The sequence below is a fragment of the Mastigoproctus giganteus genome, chromosome 4 (genome assembly GCF_048544385.1).
Source record: "Mastigoproctus giganteus isolate SK-2022 chromosome 4, ASM4854438v1, whole genome shotgun sequence".
Classification (NCBI taxonomy): Eukaryota; Metazoa; Arthropoda; class Arachnida; order Uropygi; family Thelyphonidae; genus Mastigoproctus; species Mastigoproctus giganteus.
In genome coordinates, this window is record NC_143578.1 from 178161753 (window position 1) to 178188943 (window position 27191).

At 35.8% G+C, this 27191-nt stretch overlaps 1 protein-coding gene across 1 annotated transcript in view; it reads right to left on the bottom strand.

The window, feature by feature from the left end:
• LOC150087223 (proto-oncogene vav-like) overlaps positions 1-27191 on the bottom strand; it is a 433316-nt gene that overhangs the window by 230296 nt on the left and 175829 nt on the right. Inside the window, exons 6-7 of the mRNA XM_090371895.1 lie at positions 20273-20383; positions 6337-6405 (exon numbers count right to left, since the gene is read on the bottom strand). Of these exons, the coding sequence (XP_090228021.1) occupies positions 6337-6405; positions 20273-20383 (180 nt within the window). The remainder of the gene's footprint in view (positions 1-6336; positions 6406-20272; positions 20384-27191) is intronic.

Genomic DNA, 27191 nt, shown 5'->3' on the forward strand with positions numbered 1-27191 from the left:
GGATACACTTAAATAGAAAGGGTGCAAGAATTTTTGCTGATGCTGTCGAGGCAGTGTTAGGTGGGTCGGAAAACTGCTAGTTGGGGGGGGGGATACAAGGACTAATAGATTAACAGTAGCCACTGGCAGAGGTGGAAGTGATTCTTGCACTGCTTCTATTGAAATGAGCAGAAGCCTGAAAAACAAGATGCAGGATATTTCAGAGACTGCTGGGAGTCATTGCGGTACAAGTAAACACATGGGTTGTGTTAGGGTACCTAAGAATAGAAACAGGTGCATGTATACCTGCGTGTACACCAATGCTAGGAGTTTGGTAAATAAATTTGATGAATTTGAGGTATTGCTCAAAACATGAAAGGCAGATATTGTTGGGATATCAGAGACGTGGCGTCACACAGATATAAGTAATGCGGAACTGGAATTTGGGGAATACAATGTGCATAGAAAGGATAGACAGGACAGGAGAGGAGGAGGGTTTATGCTATTAATTAAGAAACACATAAAGTCCAAGGAAGTGAAGCCAGTCAACATCGATGGACAGGGCAGTGTCGAATCAGTTTGGTGTGACATAAGCATAGGGAAATCAAAATTGAGAGTAGGAGTGTGCTATAGGCCTAATGACTCTGATGAGTATAATAAGATATTGTACAGGGAAATAGAGTGGGCCAGTAAATCAGAGAGTCTTATAATGGGGGATTTTAATTTCCCAGATATTGACTGGAATTTGTGGGTTGGTCACTCGCACACTAGCAAGGCTTTTGTGAATTTATTGGATGATTGTTTTCTACATCAGCATGTTCGTGAGGCAACAAGAGGGAGCAATACTCTTGATCTGATTATCAGTAGTGATTCTTCATGCATTAAGAATCTGCAGATAAATGAACCACTAGGTGGCAGTGATCACAGTGTTGAAGTGGGATTTACTCAAGGAGGTAACTACCATCAGAGGTAAAGGGAGGGGTTTTTGTTTTCGTAAAGGCGACTATGATGGTCTGAGACAGTATTTAAATTCTATACAGTGGGACCAACTGATGATGTTACCAACAGCAAACTCAAAATGGGAAGCATTCAAGGAACTAATCTTGGAGGCTACCAGGCTTTACATACCAACTAAGAAATATTGTTCAAGGTTTAGGCCTAAATGGTTGTCAGATGAACTAATGAGACATGTGGCAGAGAAGAAAAATGCATGGGATACATACAAATTAATGGGTGACATGGAAGCCTATGGTAGATATAAGTTGGTCTGTAACCAAGTCACAAAGGAGATTAGGCAGGCAAAGGCAGACTACAAAAAATCCTTGGCAAAGGATGCAAAGAAAAACATAAAAGAGTTCTTTACTTATTTAAACTCGAGAAGGAAAGGGATGAATCAGATTGGTCCACTGGATATTGATGGTTCAACAGTTGAGGATCCTGCTCAGGTGGCTAACAATCTAAACGAGTATTTTGCATCTACATTCACGTATGAGAAGTTATTCAGGAAGGAGAATGATGTAGGTAAAGTAAACATTGGCAGTGAGCTGGATGATTTTGTAATAACTGAGAGGAAAGTGGAGGAGAGATTGTTGAGGATAAACATAAAAAAGGCACCTGGGGTGGATGGGATCTATCCAGTTATATTAAAGGAGGCAGCAAAGGAAGTAAGCAAACCCCTAGCCATAATTATGAGAGCTTCTTTGGACTCAGGGGAGGTACCCATAGACTGGAGATGTGCAAATGTAACCCCAATTCATAAAGGAGGATCAAAGGCTGACACAAGTAATTATAGACCTGTTAGTTTAACTTCTGTTCCAGGTAAATTAATGGAGGCACTGGTTAAAGAAGCACTGCAGGATCATCTAGACAAGAATTCAGTTATAGCTCAGACGCAGCACGGTTTTGTTAAGGGCAGGTCTTGCCTGACCAATTTGATTGGATACTATGATGTAGTCATAAAAGAACTGGATGCAGGGAATAACTTTGATATTATATATTTGGATCTTAGAAAGGCTTTTGATACTGTTGCACATGGAAGACTGCTGCACAAATTGGAACAGTGTGGCATTGGAGGCAAATTGCTGCTATGGATAAGGGGATGGTTGAGTGGCAGAAGACAGAGAGTGGTAATCAATGGACACTGCTCAACGTGGACTAATGTTATTAGTGGAGTTCCTCAGGGTTCAGTGTTGGGTCCGTTGTTGTTTTCGGTGTTTATGAATGATATTGATGATGGGATATCAAGTTTAATGTCCAAGTTTGCAGATGATACAAAGGTTGGCAGGGTTGTTAAGGACACTACTGACGCTATGCTGCTGCAACAGGATCTGGAAAGGTTGAACAGATGGGCTGAGAGGTGGCAAATGAAGTTTAACATTGACAAATGTAAAGTACTGCATATGGGAAACAGTAACCCCAGAGCAACGTATCAACTCTGCGGTACTACACTGACAGTGGTGGAGAATGAAAAGGACCTGGGGGTAATTGTGCAGGCAGATATGAAGTTCTCTGAGCAGTGCAGACGAGCTGCAAGAGTAGCTCATGGTGTCTTGTCAGTGATACACAGGAATTTTTCTAGCAGGGATAAGGAGGTGATTATTCCCTTGTATAAGGCAATGGTTAGGCCACATCTTGAGTACTGTATACAGGTCTGGAGGCCTCATTTCAAGAAGGATGTAGAGCTGCTGGAACGGGTACAGAGAAGGGCAACAAGATTAGTGAATGGAACAAAGGGTTGCTCTTACGAAGAAAGGCTTAAGTTTTGCAAATTACAGAGTCTGGAGACTAGGCACCGGTGAGGTGATCTGATAGAGGTGTATAAGGCTTTGAATGGTTTAAGCATGCTCAATGCCAATGGGATTCTTCATCTTGCTCAGAATAATCACCTCAGAGGGCATAAATTCAAATTGAGGAAGGACGGATGTCGGATAGATGTGCGGAAATTTGCCTTTGGCCAGCGGGTGGTTGGTTGGTGGAACCGACTTCCATCATTTGTTGTTGAAGTTGATAGCCTAAACAAATTTAAAGCTCAACTGGACAGGTATTTCGAACGAACGGAGGGGTGAAATGGGAGTGGTTTTTTTTTTTTTTGGCTGATGCTGAATAAGCTTGCTTTCTTGCCTTTGGCCAGCGGGTGGTTGGTTGGTGGAACCGACTTCCATCATTTGTTGTTGAAGTTGATAGCCTAAACAAATTTAAAGCTCAACTGGACAGGTATTTCGAACGAACGGAGGGGTGAAATGGGAGTGGTTTTTTTTTTTTTTTTGGCTGATGCTGAATAAGCTTGCTTTCTTGCATCATATGCCTCTACTAATGCTAAAATGCTAAATAAGGCCTTGAATGGATTGAGTAAGCTCAATGCTGATGGGATTCTTCCTCTTGCTCAGATTACAAACCTGAGGGGGCATAAACTGAAATTGAGGAAAGATAGCTGTCAAATAGATGTGCGGAAATTTTTCTTTAGCCAACGGGTAGTTGATTGCTGGAGCAAACTTCCATCTGTCATTGTGGAAGTTGATAGCTTAAATAAATTCAAAGCAGAACTAGACAAATATTTGGAATGAATGGATAGGTGAAATGAGGCCCCCCCCCCCTGGCTGTTGCTATATAAGCTAGCTTTCTTTCATCATAAGCCTCTACAAATGATAATGCTAATATAGTCAAATTCTGTTATTGAGGGGAGTTGTAATATTCTTGACATTATAACTGAGTGATGATATAATCATTAACCCCAACATTCTATGTACCCATCAACAAAGTTATTTTTTAGTTCAGAAGAGAAGTTACTGTGCAATGACATCCAATTCCGACTGACGAAAAATATGCCAAGGAAAATGACTATTAAGTAGTACACTGAAGAAAACTGCAAAGAATGTTTCCAAAAAATTAGATTTCTATCCCAAGAAAAGAGTTGGCAAAATGTTGAATTAAGATGACAATCAAGTACCTCAAGATTTGATTTGATTTTTTTTTTTTATAGTAAATTGGCTACTTAGTATTTGCTATAATGTGCAAGGAAGTCACATAGGTTTGCTGCAACGACAAAAAAAAAAAAAAAAAAAATCTTAGGGCATAATGAACCAGTTCCACACAAGCATCTCAAGAGTGTCAGTGTACAGAGTGAGGAAAAAACTCAAGATCAAAAAAATATTATTGACATCACTGAGAAAACTGCCAAAATAAACTGGTATTACCAATTGGCTAGTATTGTATAGTGATTTCACAAAAATCAGTGATACAAAGAAAAGTCAATGCTTGCTTTTTCGCAATGAATGTCATATCATAAATTACTTGCTGACAACATGTTAATTTCTTTTTGTGAGCTGTCCATGGATTCTAAGGTCACATGAACTAAAAGGTGGATAATTTTCCAACAGGCTGAGTCATCAAGCATGAGGGTACTACAAACTGATAGGAGATTAATTTATATCAATAGCTTGACAAATACATATTAGAATAATGTTATTGCTTGACAGTGCATTGTTTACTGTGTGAAATATGCTTTGAACAGTACGTTAATATTGCCTGTGTTTGGGATCACCATAAAAAAAACAGCATCTAAGAGAAACTGTACAAAAGCTTACTATTCTAAATATAACACTAAATGAATGTCTTACATAATCCAAAATATACATGGTGTCTGATAAGTTACTTACTGTTTTTAAGTTATTGTAACTTCCTTATTTTTTTTTTAATTGATTTTTAAGAAACCAATTAAATGATTCAAATGTTCCTCAAGGTTTAGAAAGCTAATGCTGGTTTCTCTTACAGGTGAATCATACTTCCAGTTTTGAAGAAAGAGAAGAAAGAATATGCAAGGGAGGAGAAAAATTGCAGATTATGAGATTTGGGGATCCATTATAAGAGTCCAAAAGGTGGGAGGGTTGAATGTGGAGCCCATACAACAATGGATGCAAAAAAAAAAATAATAAAAAATAAATAAATAAATTGCCATCAGAAGTTAATGAGAACAGGCAGTGTGTCACAACAAGAAGAGAACAAGAAGGCTATCAAACTCGCAGACTCTAAACAATATTGTGACAATGAACATGTTTTCAAAGAGCACACAGAAACTAGTGCTGAAGGGGGCTTGTGAAAGTGGACTCTCCCATCATGCAGTTATTGCCACCCACAGGAAAGAACTGCTTTCAAATTACGGAAGCTAATAGCAGGTTTCCTAGTGACAGCAAGAGAAGGATAGAATTTTGCAAAAAATATTTGTGGTGGAATAAACAGTGACCAGAGCTGTGTAATATGATTGTTTGGAGTGACAAGGCTGTTTCACGCTGATGGATCCCCCCCCCCCTCAACAGAATTGCCATTATTGGGCAGCAGAAAACCCATACATGTTTTGAAAAGGCTTAGGCAAAATCCAAATTGCAAAATTAATTATTGATTTATAGTAAGAGGGTATACTATTAATAAAGCTATGTACTCAAAAACCATTAAAAAAAAGGTGCTAGAGAGACAGAATAAAAAAGAAACTTAATTTGGGCAAGGAAAAATTGGAAGTTACTCAATGATAATTTTCCTGCTCACTGGACAGCACAATAATTTCTAAATACCTTTCCACTGTTTTACAACATTCTCCTTATTCACCTTAACTTTTGCCATGTAATTTTTATTTTTTTTTCCAAACCAAAGAATTCAATTGAATGAATGGCAATTTTTCAGCAATGCAGAAGTTCTGGTAGCTACAACAATATGCAATAAGGGAAAAAAATTTAAAAATTACTTTAAAGAAGTGTTTTCATAAAAATATAGCATAAATATATAGTGAACTGTTTCTGCTACATGTACAGATAGGGAAAAATATCATGTGTGCATGTGTGTGCTTTTTAACCTTTAGTGGGAAATCTTGATGTAATCAAACATGAATTTTCCCATAAAGGTTCAAAACAAACACACACACACACACCAGATAACCCCAGGGGCTCAAATCTAGTGAATATGGGCTTGGCACACCCAGGGTCCTGAACATCATCATTCTTCTCTTTCTTGGTGATTCCCTTCTACTTCTGACTCTCTCTAACACACACACACACACACACACACACACACACACACACACACACACACACACGGTAACTCAGAAATTTGTTTTTGGCTGGTGCAGCAAAAGCCTCAGGCTTCTTTGCACCATATGGCTAATAAGAACAAGCAATAACAAATAATTTCAATTCATGCATTTGAGGAAAGATTATAGTTTGAGTCATCATATCATGGCTTTTTTAATTAATTATTGTACTTTGGGGTAGCTGGTGTTACTATGAACTTCCAACTTGCAAATCTCTGGATGTTCTTTATTAGTATTTTTTTTAAGTAACTAAATACCATAAAAACAATAATAAAACCTACCTTAATATTCATAAAAATAATTTTTCTATCTTCTGCTTTAATGACTGTCTTCAGCGGCCTCATGAAATGCTGAAAGACAAAATTTAATATTTAATGCTTAATATGTAAAATATTAAATTTCAAAATGTGTCACTTGGCCATGTGGAACAACACTGGATTCTATTCTCATTAATAAATAATGCAAATGGGCGAAAGCCTCAATATGAGGCTCGCCACATAATTATTCAAGCAAATGAATGATGACTATTAACCAAACTAAGAGCATTTCTGCTACCTTTCCAGATGACAGTTTCTCTACTGCTAGACATTTGAATGAAGGACTTTTAATAAAAGAGAAACTGGAAGCACCTGCATTATTTTTTAACAATGTAGACCACTTTCCAACCATGAAGTTGCTGAAGATTCCAGAAAATAAATTTGAAAAATATTGTGAAATTATCAACGCTTTGAATGATGACTTTTCACAAAGATTTGGCAACTTCCGAAAAATTGAGACAAGTTTGGCAATAGTGCCCATTTTCAATAGAAATTGATAGTGCACCAAGTGAACTACAGCTTCAGATTACAGATCTGCAGTGTGATACCGATTTAAGGGAATTGCACCGTCGTGAGGAAATCTGTAAATTTTACAATACTCTTAATTCAGACAAATTCAACAAACTTAAAGATTTTGCCAGAAAAATGTTGGTTATTTTGGGATCAACCTACATATGTGAACAAACATTTTCCATTATGAATCCAAATAAAAATTCTTTACGATCAAGCATCACCGATGAACATTTACAAGCAGTTTTAAGAATCTCAACTACAAAATTAACGCCCGAAATTAAAAAAATGTTAAAAGATGTAAAACAGTTCCATTCATCTCATTAAATTCTTGGTTGTTAGAGAATAATTTTTTTTTATGTTATATTTCTTCTTCATGATAACAAATAATATATATCTAAAAATAGTATTTTACGTGCGGCCCGCCTTCTTTTTTAATTCCTAATGTGGCCCTTCAGCCAAAAAGTTTGCCTAATCTATGGTATAAATGGATCAAGATGGCTCTTCTCTAATTTATCAAAGTATAGGTCAGCAATGAGTCCACTGATATTCAGACTCACTGGGAGGCCAAAATTCTGTCTATTTCATTTTTCTTGAAATAGAATAAAATAAAAAAATAAATTTTCTGTTTATACTCCGGCACGACAACCAAGTTGTCGTGCCGAAGTATAAACAGTAGAGTTTACAATAAATTGTCACTACAAATATTTATCATATTTAGTAGTCACAGGCTTGAACCCTGGTCCACTCAAGGAACGCACGCGCTATGCACTCTCGCTCCTGACCACTGGGCTACGTCAGGCCTAATAGTTTCATTAGTTCAAAGATTCTGTCTTTTGGAAGTCTGGTTTTTTTTACTTTTTATGTTATCATCGTTTATGTAGGCCCAAACTATGTCTAAGGCATACGGTACATTTACGTTAGTATATAGTGAAGCCACATCCAATGATTATATAACTTCATATCCCCCTTACTATGGAGATCTTTAAGGTTCCTGAATAAAGCATCGTAGTTTTTTATATTGTAGACGTTCTCTAAGGGATTTTAGAGAACTGGGTATATAAACATGGCTAAGGAAGCAAAAGCTGAATTCTTATATGACACGATTGGACGTATTAGGTATCCTGCTTTGTGTAATTTTACTTGGCCAAATAAGGTTGGGATATTGTAAGTGCAGGCTTTAATTTGTTTAAGCTGGGCCATAGTGATGTGGTCATCTTTCCTATAAATGGTGAGCATTTTGTTATACAGGTAACCCCCGCTTAACGCTGATAATTCATTCCGGAAAAACTGAGCACTAAGTGAATCCACGCTAAGAGAGCACCGCATTCCCATAAGGTAACATACGTATTTGTGAGTTGCCGTCGGTGCCATAGAATATTTCCTAATCAATAATAAACAGTAGTGAAAAGATGACAAATGTCGGTCAAAATATTTAATATTCGTACACATATAAAATGTTCTGCATTACATACATATATAATTATGTGGATCTACTTACGTATCAAAATTAAACTTAAATATCCAATTAAAATCGTTAATTTAAATTATCAAAATTGATTTAATTTAATTAATGAATTTAATCATGAAAAATGTGTCGATTTTGGGTTGTACTTTGGCCCTCTTCCTGGTAAACTAAAAGGGGTTTTAATTTTAATCTCCCACAGCCTATTGCTTTTTCATTCTTATCTGCCATTATTAACTCTTCGAAAATGTAACTGCGTTGATTGCATTAACATGATACAATGTTCGAAAAAAACTGTCCGTTGCAAACGATGTGTAATACTGTACTGAGTGATGACTAGACTTCGGATAAATGCATATAACCCAAATATTTATTACAAGCAATATACTTGATCATTTTTTAAAATGTTGATCTTGTAACAAGTAACAAACTATGTAACAAGTCGCTGTACTGCAATTAAATTAGTGTGCGAGAAAATTTCACTGAGCGTGAGAAACGTTTTAATGCTGTTTTGCTATTCATTTTCAAGCAAATAAACTGCATGAAATGAAATGATTTCATTAAATATGCCAAAAATGCAATCTGTAAAAGAATGTTATAGTGATTTATGACAGCATTATAGTCAGATACTTGAATAATGATATCACGATTTTGTCTAAGTGTGTGTAATGCTTTAGCTTCTTCTCTGTATGTAGTTTAGATCTAGAGGGGATAGTTTGGTTTACGATATGATTAGTCTGTTGGATTAATACGTTTTTTTGAAGCAAATCTCTAAGAGTGAATTCAAGATCAATAATCATTTGTTAATTGGGGAGAAGGGAATCGTGATGGTAAATTATAATTTAAAACCTTTATTTAACAGAGCTATTTGTTGGGAAGTAAGTGTAACAGATCATAAGTTCTTTATGTTATCTGATGGATTTGGGCGTTATAGGAACCATTATGTAAACAGACATCTGTTTGTTTGTTCACTAAGGAGTCATTAACATGGGGTAGATTTCTATTGTGAAAGGTGTAGGAATATTTTTATCTGCATTACTGGTGTTTTTGATATCCACTATGATTCTCATATCGATTGTGTGAAGAATAATGACCTCTATTATAAGGAAAACCCCTAAGGGCTTGTAATTTTAGGATATGTCTATTCTCTAATGTGATGGATTGGGTGTAAATTTTTAATTGAATGGCTACCTTTAGATTATTCCAATCAATAATGCTTAGGTATTTTTTAAAAATATTGTGATATCGTTGAATCTGTCTAAAATATCTTTTTAAGGTTAAATCGAAATTTTAAAGCTAGTTTTACTATGTTGCTTGAAGTACAGCAGGCCCCCGTTATAAGGCGGTTTGCTTTACGCTGATTCGCTATAACACTGTTCTTATATTATAATCCGTATCTGACTATAACACTGTCACAGATCACTATAACACTCTTTTACAGATTGCATTTTTGGCATATTTAATGAAATCGTTTCATTTGATGGAGTCGATAACTTGAAAACGAATAGCAAAACAGCATTAAAACGTTTCCCACGCCGACTTGAGAAATTTTCCATGCTCAGTAAAATTTTCTAGCACTCTAATTTAATTGCAGTACAGTGACTTGTTACGTAGTTCCGAGATTAACATTTTAAAAAATGATCAAGTATATTGCTTGTAATATTTGCATTATATGCATTTATCAGAAGTCTAGTCATAACTCAGTACAGTTTTAGACATTGTGTGTAATGGACAGTTTACTTGAACATTGTATCATAATTAATGCAACCAACGCAGTTACATTTTCGAAGAGTTAATCATGGCCGATAAAAATGAAAAAGCAATGTCTGGGCACAGTACGAAGACTGTAAATGTAAGAAAAATACTGAATTTGAAAATTAAATTAGACGTTTTGAAGCGAATCGATTCTGGTCAACGACGAGCGGATGTATGCCATAATTTAGGACTCGCAAAAAAAAAAAAAAAAAGAGAGAGAGAGAGATTAGCCATTATGATTATCTCAAGAAAACTCACCTCATCAAGGAGCCGAAACTTTCAAAAAAGAACTTGTTAAAATTATTGAAGAGGGGTATTATGTGTTATACTTCTCAACAAGTTTTTAACATAGATGAAGCAGGACTTTTGTGGAAACGAATGCCCAAAAGAAGTTTCATATTGAAAGAAGAAAAAACATACTAGGTAAAGAAGAAAAAAACATGCCAGGTTTCAAAGTGGCGAAGGATTGGTTGACTTTATCGTTGGGTGGTAACGCTGCAGGGGATTTAAAATTAATACCCCTTTTATTTTATTTGGAAGAGGGCCAAAGTTCAACCCAAAATTGACACATTTTTCATGATTAAATTCATCGATTAAATTAAATCAATTAAAATCAATTTAAATCAATTAAATTCATGATTTTAATTGGAATTTTAAATTTAATTTTGATACTTAAGAGTTACCACATAATTATATACACGTATGTAATTCAGAATATTTTATATGTACAAATATTTGAATATTAAATATTTTGACCGACATTTGTACATCTTTTCACTACTGTTTATTATTGATTAGGAAAATTCTATGGCACCGACCACAACTCACAAATACATATGTTACCTTATGGGGATGCCGCGCTCGCTTAGCACGAATTCACTTAGTGCTCTGTTTTTCTGGAAGGAATTATCAGCGTTAAGCAGGGGTCACCTGTAGTACAAACTAAATTATGTATTCCTAGGATTTTCAAACCTAGCCAAAATTTAGCAAATTTCGGAATTAAATTCTCAGCAAGGCATTGTTTTAAAAACTGGATATGATATTTTTGGGTTGCATATTTCAATGTAATTCTAACCCTGTTTACCATTCACCATAGTGTTTTATATTAATGTATAACGTGAGAGGTAAATTAATTCAGTATACACGGATGTGTGAAATATAAATCTAATTTGTTTACCACCTTTTAGATTTATATTTCACACATTTTAATTTATTTCATTATATTTTAATCCTAATTATCACAGATCACTTGGCCATAAATAATATTCTACAGGTTTTTAATAACATCCATCAGAGATTAAAATTTAAATTGGAAATTGAAGCAGAAACCCACTCCCTAAATTTCCTTAATTTCACCATACACAGATTAGATAAAAAAACTAAATTTTAGTATATATAGAAAACACACAAATAAGGAGATGCTTTTGCATTTCCATAACTATCTATACAAAAAATCAGTTATGCTGAATCAATTTCTTAACACCTTTAACTATTCTTCCATTTCTCTAACGACAGAAATAAATGAATTAACTAGAAGATTCACAAATAGGGGTTACCCTTTAACCACTATAAATAAAATTAAAGCATTAGCATGTTAAAAAAATAAATAACAATCTCATAACAAACATTGTACAAAAATCTGACAAGGCCAAAATATATTTAATTACCATTCCATATGTAGCATATTGGTACAATAAACTTCACCAAATATGCAAGGGCACTGACATGAAAATTATAGCAAAACCCATGAATAAATTATACACATTCTTTAGAAATTGATCTTCAAACACTACATTCCAAACACAGCATGACCTCGTATACGGTGCCTCCGTAGCCAGGTGGGCAGGAGCAGCAGTGCATAGCACATGCTTCTTGATTAGATCGGGGTTCGAGCCCGTGATCACCAAATATGGAAAGGTCAGGGAATGACCACCGCATACCCCAGGAGCAATACAGCCTTAGTTGCTAATGCTCCTAAAAACCAAATAACAACAACAACCTCGTATACAGCAATGCATGTAAAAATTGCAATGCTGTTTATATAGCATCTACCACGGGGGCCGCACAGCTTCAAGCAAAACAACATGACGCTTAGGTTCAGGCGGGTCATTCAAATGCATCGGAACTTTCATTTCACGCAATAAATTAACAACATTCATTCAGCTTTAATGAAACAAAAATAATAAATATTCAACATAACTACCATAAATTACTTATTACGAAAACCCTAGAGATGAAGCTATGTAAAAATTCAATCAATATCCGTAGACCATTCTTATTATCTGAGACTGGTCACTTATGTGCATGCGTGAAGAACAAACATTACAACATAAGACAAAGGTTTCAGATTAATTGTGTGTTGCTCTTATTCCTCTGAACATGTTGCTTCATAAAGTTTTAGTCCAACTTAAGGAATGAAGAGAATAATTGCCCCATATTCATTAAGCTTTTTAGCCCCCTTTTAAATTTTAAAGTCAATCTACATAATGTTTTCCTTGCTGGCAGAGGGATGGTGTTTGTAGACTGAAGTTGAGTTGAGTGCTCAATATTGAGACTGAGGGGTTTGGAACACTACTGTTCTGACAGTGGGGAAGATGTTTCACATTTTTTATATCGTCTTCACAAAGAATTGTTAGTGCGCTGGACTAGGAGAGTTGGTTGGAAAAGAAACATCCTATATCAAAAATAAAGGTAATCCCTGTTGATTTCATAATATTAAAAATTTAAATACGTATGAATTTTAAAATAAGAATTCTGAATTGTATTTAATTTTTAAATTCATAAACAACATTTTTCAATATGTGTTGATTAACTTTTTAACCATGTGCAATGAAATTCTTGAGAGGGTAGATAGCGGCACATTTTGAAGAAAAAAAGTAGATCACGTCACAAATTAAGTTGGCCACCCCTACTGTATACAAATGCTTGTAGGAGTGTGCTGGTGCACGAAAATTTTAATTCATCAAGATTGCTTCTTAGGCCTCTATAATTCCATTGAATGATTTTCTGCATTACTCGGGTTTAGATTAGGTGGATTGGTCCGATTTCCCCCCCCCCCTCGATCCTGTTTATATTTCTCTTGTTTTGGAAGGACTGGACAAGTACTATCCATTTCATCATCAGCATGAAGCAGGAGAACTGCATCTTCATTATCTGGCTTCTCATCAATTTCCACAATTCGATCAGTTGGTTTATTGTGTATGATGTGCATCTTTCTCCTTTGTTAACATTCTTCACTTGGGGACATCTTATTGTGGCTTCGATGGCTTTGTATTAGTAAAATTTAATGTACTCTTGGTCTTTATTGCTGTCAGTGTCTCACCATCCATGAGGAGGGATCTGGCCCTTTGAACAAGAGATAATTTAGGAGGAATTGTAATACAAGTCTGTGTTGAAAACTCATTAATCTTTTTGATTCACTGGAATATGATTTGGAAGGCATCATGTTTAATATCTGTTTACGTGCTTCTTGGTATGTTACATTTTTCTCTACCTTGTACTTCAGTATTTTCTTTCCCATTTTCCATGATTTGCAAGTTCTAGAATATGCAGGGTGAGCACCCAGCAATTGAGACACTTTGGCATTGCTGCTGTACATTCAGTTTGGGAGTGATCAGGTGAGCCACACAGGGTACAAATGGCCTTACCTTGACATGCTGTTTGAGAATGACCATACTTCTGGCATTTAAAGCATCTAAGCAGATTTGGAATATATGGTCAGATCTTACAGGAAAGGTAAAAAAAAAGGAATGTAGCCAGCTTTAACTGATGCCAGGAGATTCGGAGTGCAGAATGCAAGGATAATGTTTCTTGTGGGCGTAAGGACACCATCTTGTTTAGTCGTAATTCTTTTAGCACTAATAACATGTTGTGCCTTAATTTTTTCAGCAATTTCTTCCTCGGGAACATTAAGGAGGTACCATTCCGAAATGACCCCCTTTGAACTGTTTAAAGTTCTGTGTGGGATTACAGAAATGGGAAGGCCTCCAAAGGTTGTCTGCTTCAGGAGTTGCCTAGAATGACTGCGATTAGATGTTTCAATAAGGAAATCTCCTGAGTGAAGTAATTTGACTATTTTAGGAGTACCTGCTATGGTACTCAATGCTTTTCTGCACAAGAAATGGAGAAAAAGCTCTAAGAGGTTAGTTGACAAAGAATGTAGAATTAAGAAATCTGGTAGTTCAGGTGAAGAATAGTCTTTTTCAATTCTTTTTTCTTGAGATGGCGCAAGTTCACATGAGCATGTAGGCTCTACATGTCAATGATATTAAAGGAGCTATAATTGCTCCTTTTTTCCCTGAGTGTTGGATTTATACTCAGGTTACCAGCCCTGGCACGTGGAGGCAGGAGCGGTGCCACCAGTGACCAAGTTATAAGAGGTTAGTGTGCTAGAGAAGTTAATTATCTATATAAAAGAAAGGTGTCTTTCCTTTCTTAGAGGGAAGCTTACTTCTATATTTAGAAAGAGCCAAAAATAAATAACTTTATAAAAGAAAAGGTTTTAATAATCTCTCTAATCAGTAACTTGGAGAAAAGCCATTTCAAATCACTATGATCACTCACTTGGCACTCGAGGCCCCTGTGGGTGCACAATGGCCATGAAGGGATGCAGATGGTATGCAAGGATGGACACGTAACCTGGACCATTCAGAGATGAATCTAGATGTATCAGATGTGCCAGCTGAACATGCCCCAGACCATTACTGACCATCCACCTGCCTGAACAGTTCCTTGTTGACATGAAAGGCACATAGCTTCGTGCAGTTTCCACCAGATATGCACCCTCCCGTCCACTCAAAATGAGTCTCATCGGACCAGGAGACCAGTCTCCAATTATCAAAGGTCCAGTGCCGATGTTCTTTCGCCCAGTTGAGGCATAAGTCCTGTGTCATGGTGTTAGTAATGGAACTCTGCTGGGTCGACAGCTCACATAACCTATTGCGGCTAATGACTGCCTGATGGGCTTGGTGGAGACATTTCTGGCACCTCCCTAATTCAAGTCGACGGTGATTGCGCCATTGTCACTCTCCGGTTGGCTGAAACAATGCGAAACGGACATGCGAGATGACAGCCACGTTCATCCACCACCTTTCTCTGCCCACAATGAGATGTTATTTCGGAAATGGCATATTCCCGATACACTCTTGATACTGTTGAACAGGGACAGTGCAATTTCTGTACCACCTCCACAATAGTGACCCAAGTGTTAGGCACTCACTATCATTCCTCTTTCAAAGGCAGTTAACTCAGGACGTTTATCCACACTGACGTCGAATTACCATCTACATGAATGCAGTGATGCAGTGTACCTATATACCTGCCACGCAGTGGGTTCATCCACTAGCGAAAGGGGGGGGTGACAGCGTTGCATTGCACAGGAACCAGGTATCCCATGAATTTTGTCCTTTCAGTGTAAATGCAAAGTGATGTTCAGTTTCCTTCTTTAATTATGTTATGATGCAAAGTTCCTTCAAGGATTACTCACATCAGTATTGCTGCTATAGGTACAGAATGCATATTTGTTCATTTCACTTTATTCAATCAAAACTCTTTCTTTGACCATTTTGAGTTCAAGGATATCTTTAGATAAAATATTTTGAATCTGGTGTGATATCAAACTGATTTTGAAGTAAATTTTACCTTTAAAGAATAGAATTGAATCCTTTAAAAAAACTAACCATTTCTCCAACTGTTCTACAGCCTGGACAGCTAAATACTGAAATTAAAATAGTCTCAGAACATTTCAAAAGATGAATGACAGGTAACATCCTGATATCCAAAAATCAAACACAACGTGGGTATTTTTCACCTCTTGAGTACATTGTTTTCCCCATCAGTGCCAATCATATTCATTATGATGCTTGGGATGTTTTCAAACAAGTTATATGCACAAACTTGTTGCTGCTACTAGTAATGAATATCTTAATTGACATCCTCATTGTAATTTGCCGAATTAATACAAATATAGGGTTAATTAATACATTAACCAATAACTAACAATCTGGGGTTCAATAGTGACGTCAAGTTTTAGACATTTTAAGGATGGAGGAGAAAAAGGAGGACACAAATGCATCGTTTTTTTTTTTTTTTTTTTTTTTTTTTTTTTTACAGAATACAGAGTAACAGAAAATACGACTGTATTTATAAAATAAAATAAAAGTCATCCTATGCACAGTACATGCCTCTAATTCTCACAGTTACATAGAGTTACCCATTTTAAATGCAACAATGTTTAGAAATTTAAAAAAAAAAATTTAATTTTGAAATTTTACAACATGCAAGTGAGTCACTAATCTGCTAGAAGTGGAGGCTAGGCCTTGTAAACTGGCCCTACATTGTTTACTGATTCTTATTACAGTTTTAATTTCACACAGCATTATGTGTTTTTTACCAAAAAAGAACATTTGTTGTGTACATTGTTTGGACTTTTTTTTTCATTTCAATCTTACAAGGAGTGCTGCTGCTGTGCATTCTAAGACTCCTTCGTAAACAAGGATATATTTAGCAAGTCCACCATCCATCATATGACAAGTCATTTTCAGCAGTTGTGAAAAACCATATCCACTCTATAGTGTTTATAGAGGAAAAATGAACTGAAGTTTAGATTGTACTAGAAACATCTCGTCAATATATAGGTTGAAAAGCAGTGCCAAACAAAAAATAAATGCTAAACAATAATAACAGATTATCACTTTAATAACAGGAGAACACTGCCAATTTGTTTCTTTCTTGGAGAAAAATTAGTCATTGGTCAATTCAATGATAAGTCTGTTAAAATAATTTTTCGATAGTTTATTTTCAAAAGGATTATGGCCATCAAGTTCCCCACCTTGTTCACCTCTAGATTATTTTTTGTTGGGAACATACAAATTGTTGGAAGAATTTTTGTCTGAAATGAACACTGAAATCCAAAGCCCAGACCATGTGACTTCAAGAGGGATTTGTCCTGTTTATCATAAAATATGATAAACAGGGCAAATTAATGTTTGTGTACCAAAGGTGGACATTTCCAACACTTATTCTTTATATAAAAGAAATATTAATAAATAATTGGTTTTGAATTTTTAAAGGGATAATTCTGTATGTTGTACAAATGATGAATAATCTGTTAACTAAAAAATTTAATTCGGTTAATTAAGACATTAAAAATTAAATACTGATTAGGTTTGGTGAATGCATATCAATATGCATTATTGTTGTTTGCTAGCTGAATTTAAATCTTAACTATTGTTCAAAGAGACTCAGAGAGGACATAAGAATTAACACAAAAAAATTAAAACAGGCATTAAGGGAAAACAAAGGATTTAAATCAGCAGCCATGAGCAGTAATACAGAAAGACAAATGATACTGAAATTGAAGAATAGTGATGGTGTACTTATAAATAGCAGAGAATTCATAATTCAAATAGCAGAAAGTTACTATAAAGAGTTATACAAGGAACAGGGGAATGATGCCAGAGTGGGGAAGATGGATCGCAAATTAGTAACACATACAACATACCTGATATCCTTCCTGATGAAGTAGAACATGCATTGAAGAAAATGAAGAATCAGAAAGCCCCGGAGGAAGATGAAGTTACTGTAGAATTGTTAAAATTGGGAGGAAGAAACATGACACAAAAACTGACAAGACTCTTCACAAAATGCATTAGAAAAGGTGTGACGCCTATGGAGTGGAATAATGCAATCATAGTTTTTCTGCATAAGAAAGGAAATAAATCATAAATTGGAAATTATAGACCAATTAGCTTGTTATCCCACATCTACAAGTTGTTTACAAGGGCCATTACTAACAAATTAGAAAGAATACTTGATGAGAATCAACCGAAAGAGCAAGCTGGCTTTAGAACAGGATTCTCAACTATGGATCACCTTCACGTAATGTTACAGCTAATGGAGAAAGCAAATGAATATAAAAACACCATTATGCCTGACATTTGTGGATTATGAAAAGGCACTTGGCTCCATACGGCATAAGGAAATGTTTAGGGCACTGGAAAGACAAGGCATAGATACCCCACATATTATGATTTTGAAGAAAATATATGAGAATGCTACCTCCTTTATTAGACTAGACAAAGAGTAGAAAATTTAAAATTGAGAAAGGAGTTCAACAAGGAGACACAATATCTCCAAAGGTGTTTACTGCTGCCCTTGAGGAAGCTTTCAGAAGATTAGACTGGTCACAGAAAGGAGTCAATGTGAATGGAGAGTACCTAAATCATTTACGATTTGCAGATGACATTGTGGTCATAAGGCCACGATCCCAAAGAATTAGAGGAAAATGTTAATGTTATGCAGAGTTAGTAAGGATTTTGGACTAAAGATGAATATGGCTAAAACAAAAGTAACGATGATCAAGTATGCCACAGAAAGGGATATAATGATTGAAGGAGCAGTAATTGAAAAAGGTGGATTCATATACTTATCCGGGACAAGTCATTAGCTGTAATAATGATAAATAGCTGGAAGTCAAGAGAAGAATAAATTTCTTGGATGGATAGATATTAATAAATAAATGGATGGATAGCATTCAGGAAAATATAGTCACATACAGAGGAGCAATATCCCAATTTGTCTGAAAAATAAAATAATGAACCAATGTATACTCCTCAACATGACTTATGGAAGTGAAACTTGGGCACTCACCAAAAGAATGGAAGAGTAGATGAAAACCACACAGCGAAGAATGGAAAGAATTATATTAGGAATCAGACTGTTAGATAAGAAGAGAAACATGGATTAGGCAGCAAACTCAAGTAAAGGACATTCTTATCAAAACCAAAAGAACTAAAATGGTCTTGGGCAGGACACATAGCTCAAAGACATGATGACAGAGGGACTAAGAAAATAACAGAATGGTACCCAAGAGGAGCTAGAAGAAAACAACGGAGATGGACAGATGAAATTCATGAGTTTGTGGGTAGTAAATGGATGGTTACTGCACAAAACAGAAGGAACTGAAAAGTTGCTGGAGAGGTCTTCAACCCTGCAATGGATTAAAAATGGCTGACGATCATGATTGCTGAAAAGTATTGATTACAGACATGAGCATCACCTATGTGCTTAATAAAGTGTAACTGTACGGATATTACTATTTTTGTACACTAGATTGGGTTGATATTAAATTCAATAACTCAAGATAACATTTTCTCATGTGAATCAGATTTAATTACTATTAAACAGTATTTGTGCCTTAAGTTTTTTGATCAAGCCATATTAGACTTGTGTGAATCATTCACAAACTGTTGATAGTGGGATTACATAGCTGCCTGTACCATCTTATTATCCTTTAGCAGCTTTGTTTATTGTTAATTTTTGAGTAGAAGCAGCTCAAGATATGTAATATATTGTATCTGTCAATTGCATTTACTCTATGGTTTGTTTGGCACTTTTGTTGGATTAAAAAATTCTGATTTGGGGGAAGACTGTGCAATCCTCGCCTGAGTTAATCTATTATGGTGTGAAAAAAGCCCACAAAAAAAGTCTACCCATCTTGACAGAATTTGAACCCAAGCCTTTTTCCACCATACTTCCCTCTACTACTGCTTCCAAAGGGCAGTGATTACAACCAACGTACTACCCATGAGGATTTGTGACTTTGGCTATTGGCACAGCTGAAAAACCCCTGCACCCCCACATTTTAGGAACCATTTATCTATATGAATTTGTATGTATATACAGATTTCAGATTGATAAACTGCATTTAGAAAGATTATTATATAAACAGTACATTACAATTATATTAACACACTTAACAAATTATGCTAAAACATTACACTACTGCTGTAAAAATGTTTCTTCCGTGTTCATGTCTTGAAGAATAGAAACAAATACAGCAGAAAGTAGAAGCATATGAATGGGTTCCAAATTAACACTGCTCCAACTAGAATAAAAAAAAAAGTTACTGAATCAAAATAACATTCTAACCATATGAACATTCAATAAGCATGTGTTGCTACACTTGCTGTCAGTTGATTTTCCAAATCAAAAGCCTCCATCTATATCAAAAACTGACCTTGCAGTTCACAGAATGAATATTTTACATCTCTCTCTCTCTCTCTCTCTCTCTCTATATATATTTAATTTCTCACCTAGATAAATTTAGAACGCACTACTCTAATGAATGAATCTCACTAACAGCTGGAAAATTTATTTAAGACATCTTACCTTAATTATCATATTTAAGGCCTCAATATAATTTTTTTCTGTTTCCACGAGTTCTTTTATGCAGTAATCACGCTTTTCCACAGGGGCCCCTGGTGAAACTGTAGGAAAAGTCTAGAAAAAAAATATATTAGTGTCTGTTACTTAGGCTTTTTAGTTAAGTATAGCAACTAGCAGCATGACCTAATTAATGGGAAAAAAAGTTATTTATGAATCAGTAATTACAATCCTCAGTGCAATATTTCTATTCTGAAGGGTCATCAAGAAAAGCAACAATTAGAATGCTTATATTTTTCAGTATATTTGTGCTGACTTGCTTCGGCACAAATATAATGAAAAATATGTTAAGACACGAGAAGAGAATATATTACTCAAAACAAAAACATATTTAGCATATAATCTCTATGCATCAAAGAACATTCACAGATTTGACTGAAGTTTACACCGCTGCAGCTAGAAGTGCTCTCCACAGTAACTGTGATTTCACTTTTCAGTTCTTTGGTATGTGGATTATTCCTATAGATTTTGTAGTACAGGAATTCCCACAGTAAATAATCAGAGGGACTCAGACCTAACAAGTACAAAGAACTGAAAAGTGAAATCTAATCTTACATTAATTAAAAATAACCCAAATGACCTATCATTAAAATGTTCCTTCAAAATAAAGAACTACATTCACTGTATGTAGTTTTGCTTCATGTTATAAAAATGGATATTCTATTTCACTCCCATGCCTTGAAGAATTAGGAAAAAAAATTGTCTTGAAGGAGTTGCAAGTATTGGACTTCATTAACTGCATCATATAGAAATACTGGTCCAATGATTCCAACTAAATGAATCCACACAAACTGTCTTTTTCAGGATGCAGCAAGATGTCTCCATGAATATATGGAAGAATTCTCACAGAATATTCTGTTTGCATGATGTAGACACTAAAGTAGAAGTGATCAGATCCACATATGGTGAATAATTGATGCAATTCTCTCAAAATATTGATGAAATAAAACACAATAGATGAATTGCTTGCCTTTCTTCGTCAACTTTGGTCGGAGATTGTTACAAATGCATTTTATAGAGAAACATTTTAAGTCCTGTCAAATTATGCTTAAAATGGTTGTTTGTTTTAAGCCCATAACATTGCAATAATTATTTTGTAGATTTTCTTGGGTAATGAGTAATTGCTACTCGTACAATTTTCTGTCATTCTAACCGATTTCTTTCTGCCAACACTTGCATTACTGTATCACAAACCATACCATTCACGCTTCTTTGACCTCAAAACTGTTGATCTTTCTGGACATTATCTGCAACCAAAGTATTAAGAAACCATACCATTCACACTCCTTTGACCTCAAAATTGTTGATCTTTCTGGATCTTATCTGCAACCAAATCTCACTTTAAGCTCCTACGACACTGCATAACAAAACTGACAGTTTTATAAAAACTTTTCACAGAAAACAAGTGTTGCTCGGTGGTGTACTACATACTGCTTAGGCGCCTCCGTAGCCAGGTGGGAAGGAGCAGCGGTGCGTAGCACACGCTTCTTGATTAGACCGGGGTTCAAATCCATCACCACCAAATACGGAGGATGCGGAAAGGTCAGGGAATGACCACCGCATATCCCGGAGCAATATGGCCTTAGTTGCTAATGCTCCTGAAAACCAAATAACAACAACAACATACTGCTTACAGAATTTTCTTGGTGAGATGTAACTGATAAAAAAGCTTCCATGTCCTAGTCTTAATCTCAGAGAGGGATTCAGAAGTAAGAAACCCCGGATGAGATGATATAAGGATATAATATAATTAGGAAATAGAGGATATAATTAGGAAAATACAATTTAATATACAAAAGAGTAAGGAATATGAGCATGAAGAAAAGGTGAAGGAATCTGTATTACACAGGGAAGCATTGGGTATGTAATAAGAAAAACAGAGGTCAATAGGAATTGGGGGGGATGGATAAAACGTATAAAATTTTCTTTCTACCATTCATAAAATTAATGGTAGAAAGAAAATTCTGATAATTAGCAAAAAAGAAAACACACACACTTCCCATTTCACCTAACCATTCCCTCCAATAGTTTTAGTCCTTCTTTGAATTTAGCTTTAAACTTCCACAACATATGGAAGTCTGTTCCAGAAATTAACCATCCACTGCTAAAGACTTAGGAAAATACAATTTAACACACACTTATTCTGAAACTGTCACCTCAATCAGATTACCTTACATGTGCCTAGTCTACAGATGCTGCAATTTGTAGAACTGAATCCTTTCTTGGTAAGAGCAACCTTTTGTTTCACTCACAAATCTTGTTGCCCTTCTCTGTACTTTCCAGCAGCTATACATTCTTCCTAAAATGAGACCTCCAGACCTCACATCAAGATGTGGACTGACCACTGCCTCATACAATGGAATAATTACCTCTTTATCTTATCCCTGCTAGCAAAATTCCTGTATATCATTGACAAAACCCCCCATGAGCTGTCCTGGCAGCCTGTCTGCACTGCTCAAAGAACTTCATATCGACTACAATCCCCCCACAACTTTTTTTTTTTTCCGCTACCCTGAGAGTAGTTGTACATTCTTAATACGTTATGCTGGGGTTACTGCTACCCATATGCAATACTTTGCATTTGTCAATGTTAAACTTCAATTGCCATTTCTCATTCCATCTGCCTAACTTTTCTAAATCCTATTGCAGTATCATTACCAACATTACTGTTATTAGCCAACCTTTGTATCACCTGCAAAGTTGGACATCAAAATCATTGATAAATATAGGGAAAAAAATGGGGCCAACACCAAACTCTGGTAGACTCCACTAATAACATTAGTTCATGAAAGGCAGTGTCCCCTGATTACCAGTCTCTGATTTCTTCCACTCAACCATCCCTTTATCCACAGCTGTAACTTGCCCTTAATTCCACACTGCTCCACTTTGTACAGCAGTCTTTTATGTGCAACAATATCAAACGTTTCCTGAAATCCAAGTACAGCAGAAAGTTGATAATCCGAATTAAATGGGGCCAGGTGTTGTCCGGATTTCTAATTTGTTTGGATTTTCAAACTTATCAAAAATACAGTTCTGGAGACCGAAAAAAAAAAGTTTAGTAAGTTTATAAATAAAAACACTGGCTGAGGGATCATCTAATTTTTTATTGAAATCCAGTGCCTTTTCACACAACAAAGATCCAGATATGGGTTCGCCTAAACTTCGTCTCTGTGTGAACCACAAATTCAAGGGATGGGTCATTAACTGTTCTCATAGTTTTTCTCTTTTTTTTGCACCATCTGAATCAGGTTTTAACGCAAACTTCAAACTTTACTTCTTTAACCAGTGACTCCATTATTTACCCTGGAACAGAAGTTAAACTTAACAGGTTTATAACTACTCATGTCACTCTTTTATCCCCTTTTGTGAATTGGGGATACATTCATGGATCAAGGATGCTCTCATAATTATGGCTAAGTGTCTGCTTATCTCATTCTTTGCCTCCCTTAATATAACTGGATGATCCCATCTGCCCCAGGTGCCTTTCTTATGTTTAATTTCAATAATTTCTCTTCCACTCTCCTCTCAGTTATTTCAAAATCATTTAGCTCTCTATCAGAATTTGATAAACCTCTGGCATCCAATTCCCTAACAAAATCCTCATGTGTGAATGTAAATGCAAAATACTCATTCAGTTTATCAGCAACCTGATAAACTGAATCAGAAACAGTAGAACCCTCGATATCAAGAGGACCAATTTGATTCGTCACATCCTTCTAGTGTTTACATAAGTAAAGAAGTCTTTGTTAATTTTCTTTGCATCCTTTGCCAAAGATTTCTCATAATCTGCCTTCACTTGCCTAACCTAGCTGTTTGTGGCTTGATTACAGACTAAATTATATCTAATATGTCACTTGATAATTTATATGCATCCCATGCGTTTTTCTTCTCTGTCACGAGTCTCATTAGTTCATTGACATCCATTTAGGCCGAAACCTTGAACATTATTTCTTAGTTGGTATGAAAAGCCTTGTAGTTTCTACGATTCATTCCTTGAATGTATCCTATTTAAAATTAGCTGATGGTACCATAATCAGTTGGCTCCTCTGTATAGAATTTCAATACTGTTCGAGACCACTGTAGTTACCTTTACGAAAGCAAAATCCCTTCTCTTTGCCCTTGATGGTAGTCACACCTTTAAGTAAATCCCATATCAATGCCACCTAGTGGTTCTTATATCTTCAGATACTTAATGCATGGATGAGCACTGCTGATAATCATATCAAGAGTATCAATTCCTTTGGTTGCCTCTCGAACGTGCTGCTGTAGAAAAGTCATCCAAGAAACCCACATAAGTCTTGCTAGTGTGTGAGTAAGCAAACCACAAGTTCTAGTCCAGTGTTTCTCAAACTGTGTGTACCCGCAGCACATTAGTGTGCCGCTAGTCTGCCACAGAAAATGCAAATAAAAAAATTTAATAAACCTAAGTTTTATAATAAAAATTAAGGTTATACTCCGGATTTTGGGTACACCTCCAGAGGAAGTAACTTCTTTTGCTTGAATCTTATTTAGTGTGTTTATCCCCATTTGCCGCTGTTTTAAAATTGCGAACTCATTTTCCAAATTCAAAACAGCAGCAAGGTCAGCCAATATTAAAATCATGGCTTAGCCTTTACACTCATACCCTTTCTGATTGAATGTTATGAGTACCAAGTGACTGACATGCCTGGTCTGCTGTGGTTAGTCTTAGGATGTTTATGCTTACCTTGCTGCTGTTTTAAAATTGAAAAATGAGTTCCCAATTTTAAAATAGCTGCAGGGTGAGAATAAAACACCCCAACTAAGATTCAAACAAAAGAAGCCACTTCCTCTGGAGGGTACCCATAATCTGGATTATAACCAAAATGAATTCAAACAAAAAATTCATTTATTTGTGCTGCACATTCCGGAGATCAATGTGATATCGTGTTTTCATTACACCAATGCTATACAAATAATAAGTGAATTATTAAATATACCCAACAGAAATAACTTCCCATTTGTGAATATATGAATATAATAGTGATTGTGGTGTGCTGCAAAATATCAGCATCTTTAAAAGTGTGCCTCAGCAACAAAAAGGTTGAGAAACACTGTTCTAGTCAATATCTGGAAAGTTAAAATTGTCCATTATAAGACATTCAGATTTACTTGCCCACTATAAATTATCAGGCAACACAGAAGCCTATGGCAGATATAAGCTAATCTGTAATCAAGTCACAAAGGAGGTTAAGCAAGCAAAGGCAGATTATGAGAAATCTTAGGCAAAGGATGCTAAGAAAAACAGCAAGGATTTCTTTACTTATATAAACTCTAAAAGGAAGGAGATGAATCTGATTGGCCCACTTGATAGCGATGGTTTGACTGTTGATGATCCTGCTCAGATAGCAATCCAACTGAATGAGTATTTTGCATCTATATTCACATGAGGAGTTAAGGTTTGAAAATGCCAGAAGGTTATCAAATTGTAGCAGGGTACTTAATCATTTTGTAATAACTGAGAACAAAGTGGAGGAGAATTTGTTGAAGTTAAACATAAGAAAGGCACCTGGGGTGGATGGGATCTATCCGGTTATATTAAAGGAGGCAGCAAAGGAAGTAAGCAAACCCTTAGCCATAATTATGACAGAATCCTTGGATTCATGGGAGGTCCCCACGGACTGGAGATGTGCAAATGTAATCCCCAATTCACGAAGGGGGATCAAAGGGTGACTCGAGTAATTACAGACCAGTTAGTTTAACTCCTGTTCTGGGTAAAATAATGGAGTCACTAGTTAAAGATGCATTACAGGATTATCTAGACAAGACTGCAGCAATAATTGAGACACAACATGGGTTTGTTAAGGGAAAGTCTTGTCTGACAAATCTGATTAGATATTATGATAGGTTACAAAGGAACTGGATGCAAAAAATAATTTTGATTTCAGGAAAGCTTTTGACACTGTTGCGCATGAAAGACTACTGTACAAATTGGAGCAGAATGGTATTATGGGTAAGTTGCTACAATGTATAGTTCAGTGGGAGAAGACAGAAGGTAGTAATCAATGGATGCTGCTCTTCGAGGACTAATGTTATTAGTGCAGTCCCACAGGGTTCGGTGTTGGGTCCATTGTTTTGTATATTTATCAATGATACTGATGAAGGTATATCAGGCTTAGTGTCAAAGTTTGCAGATGATACGAAGATTGGCAGGGTTGTTAATGACAGTAATGGCAGTGTGGGTCTCAGCCCATCTGCCCAAATTTTCTAGATCCTGTTGCAGTAGCAACAAGATCTAGAAACTGAAGTTTAACATTCACAAATGCAAAGTACAGTCAGTCCTCATATAGCACGATAGTTGTGTTCCTAGAAATCCTAGTTCAATGCAAAATCGAGCAATATAAATAACAGGCCCTATGGGAAAAATAGGGTTAGGTGCCGACCACCCAAGATTGAACACACATTTGTAACCAAAAAATTACCAAACACAATAAATAATCGTAAAAAAATACATACGTATTTTATTACGAAATAAAATATTCCTAATGCTTTTACTTCTATCATAAGAAAACTTGTTATTTTGTTTGATTTTCTATCCAAACAGATGACAGCCGTTCCATCTCTTCCAATTCTTTGTGTCTTGATCTAATGGATTTTAATTACACTTTGAGTTCTTCCTGCTATGAAAGTTCTTTTTATTTTCTCTGCATTTTTTCTAATTCTCAGCATTGCCTCATTTGCCCTGGCACTGCCAGGGGGCCAAGGTTGATGATGTTGTAGAGTGGATATCATCTTTTAAGGGCACAAAAGGTGATATAGTTGTACAAGTTGGCACTAATGATATTAAGAGTAGGAGACCGGCAAAATTACTTAACAAGTACAGGTCACTGTTGAAAAAAAGCCGTGA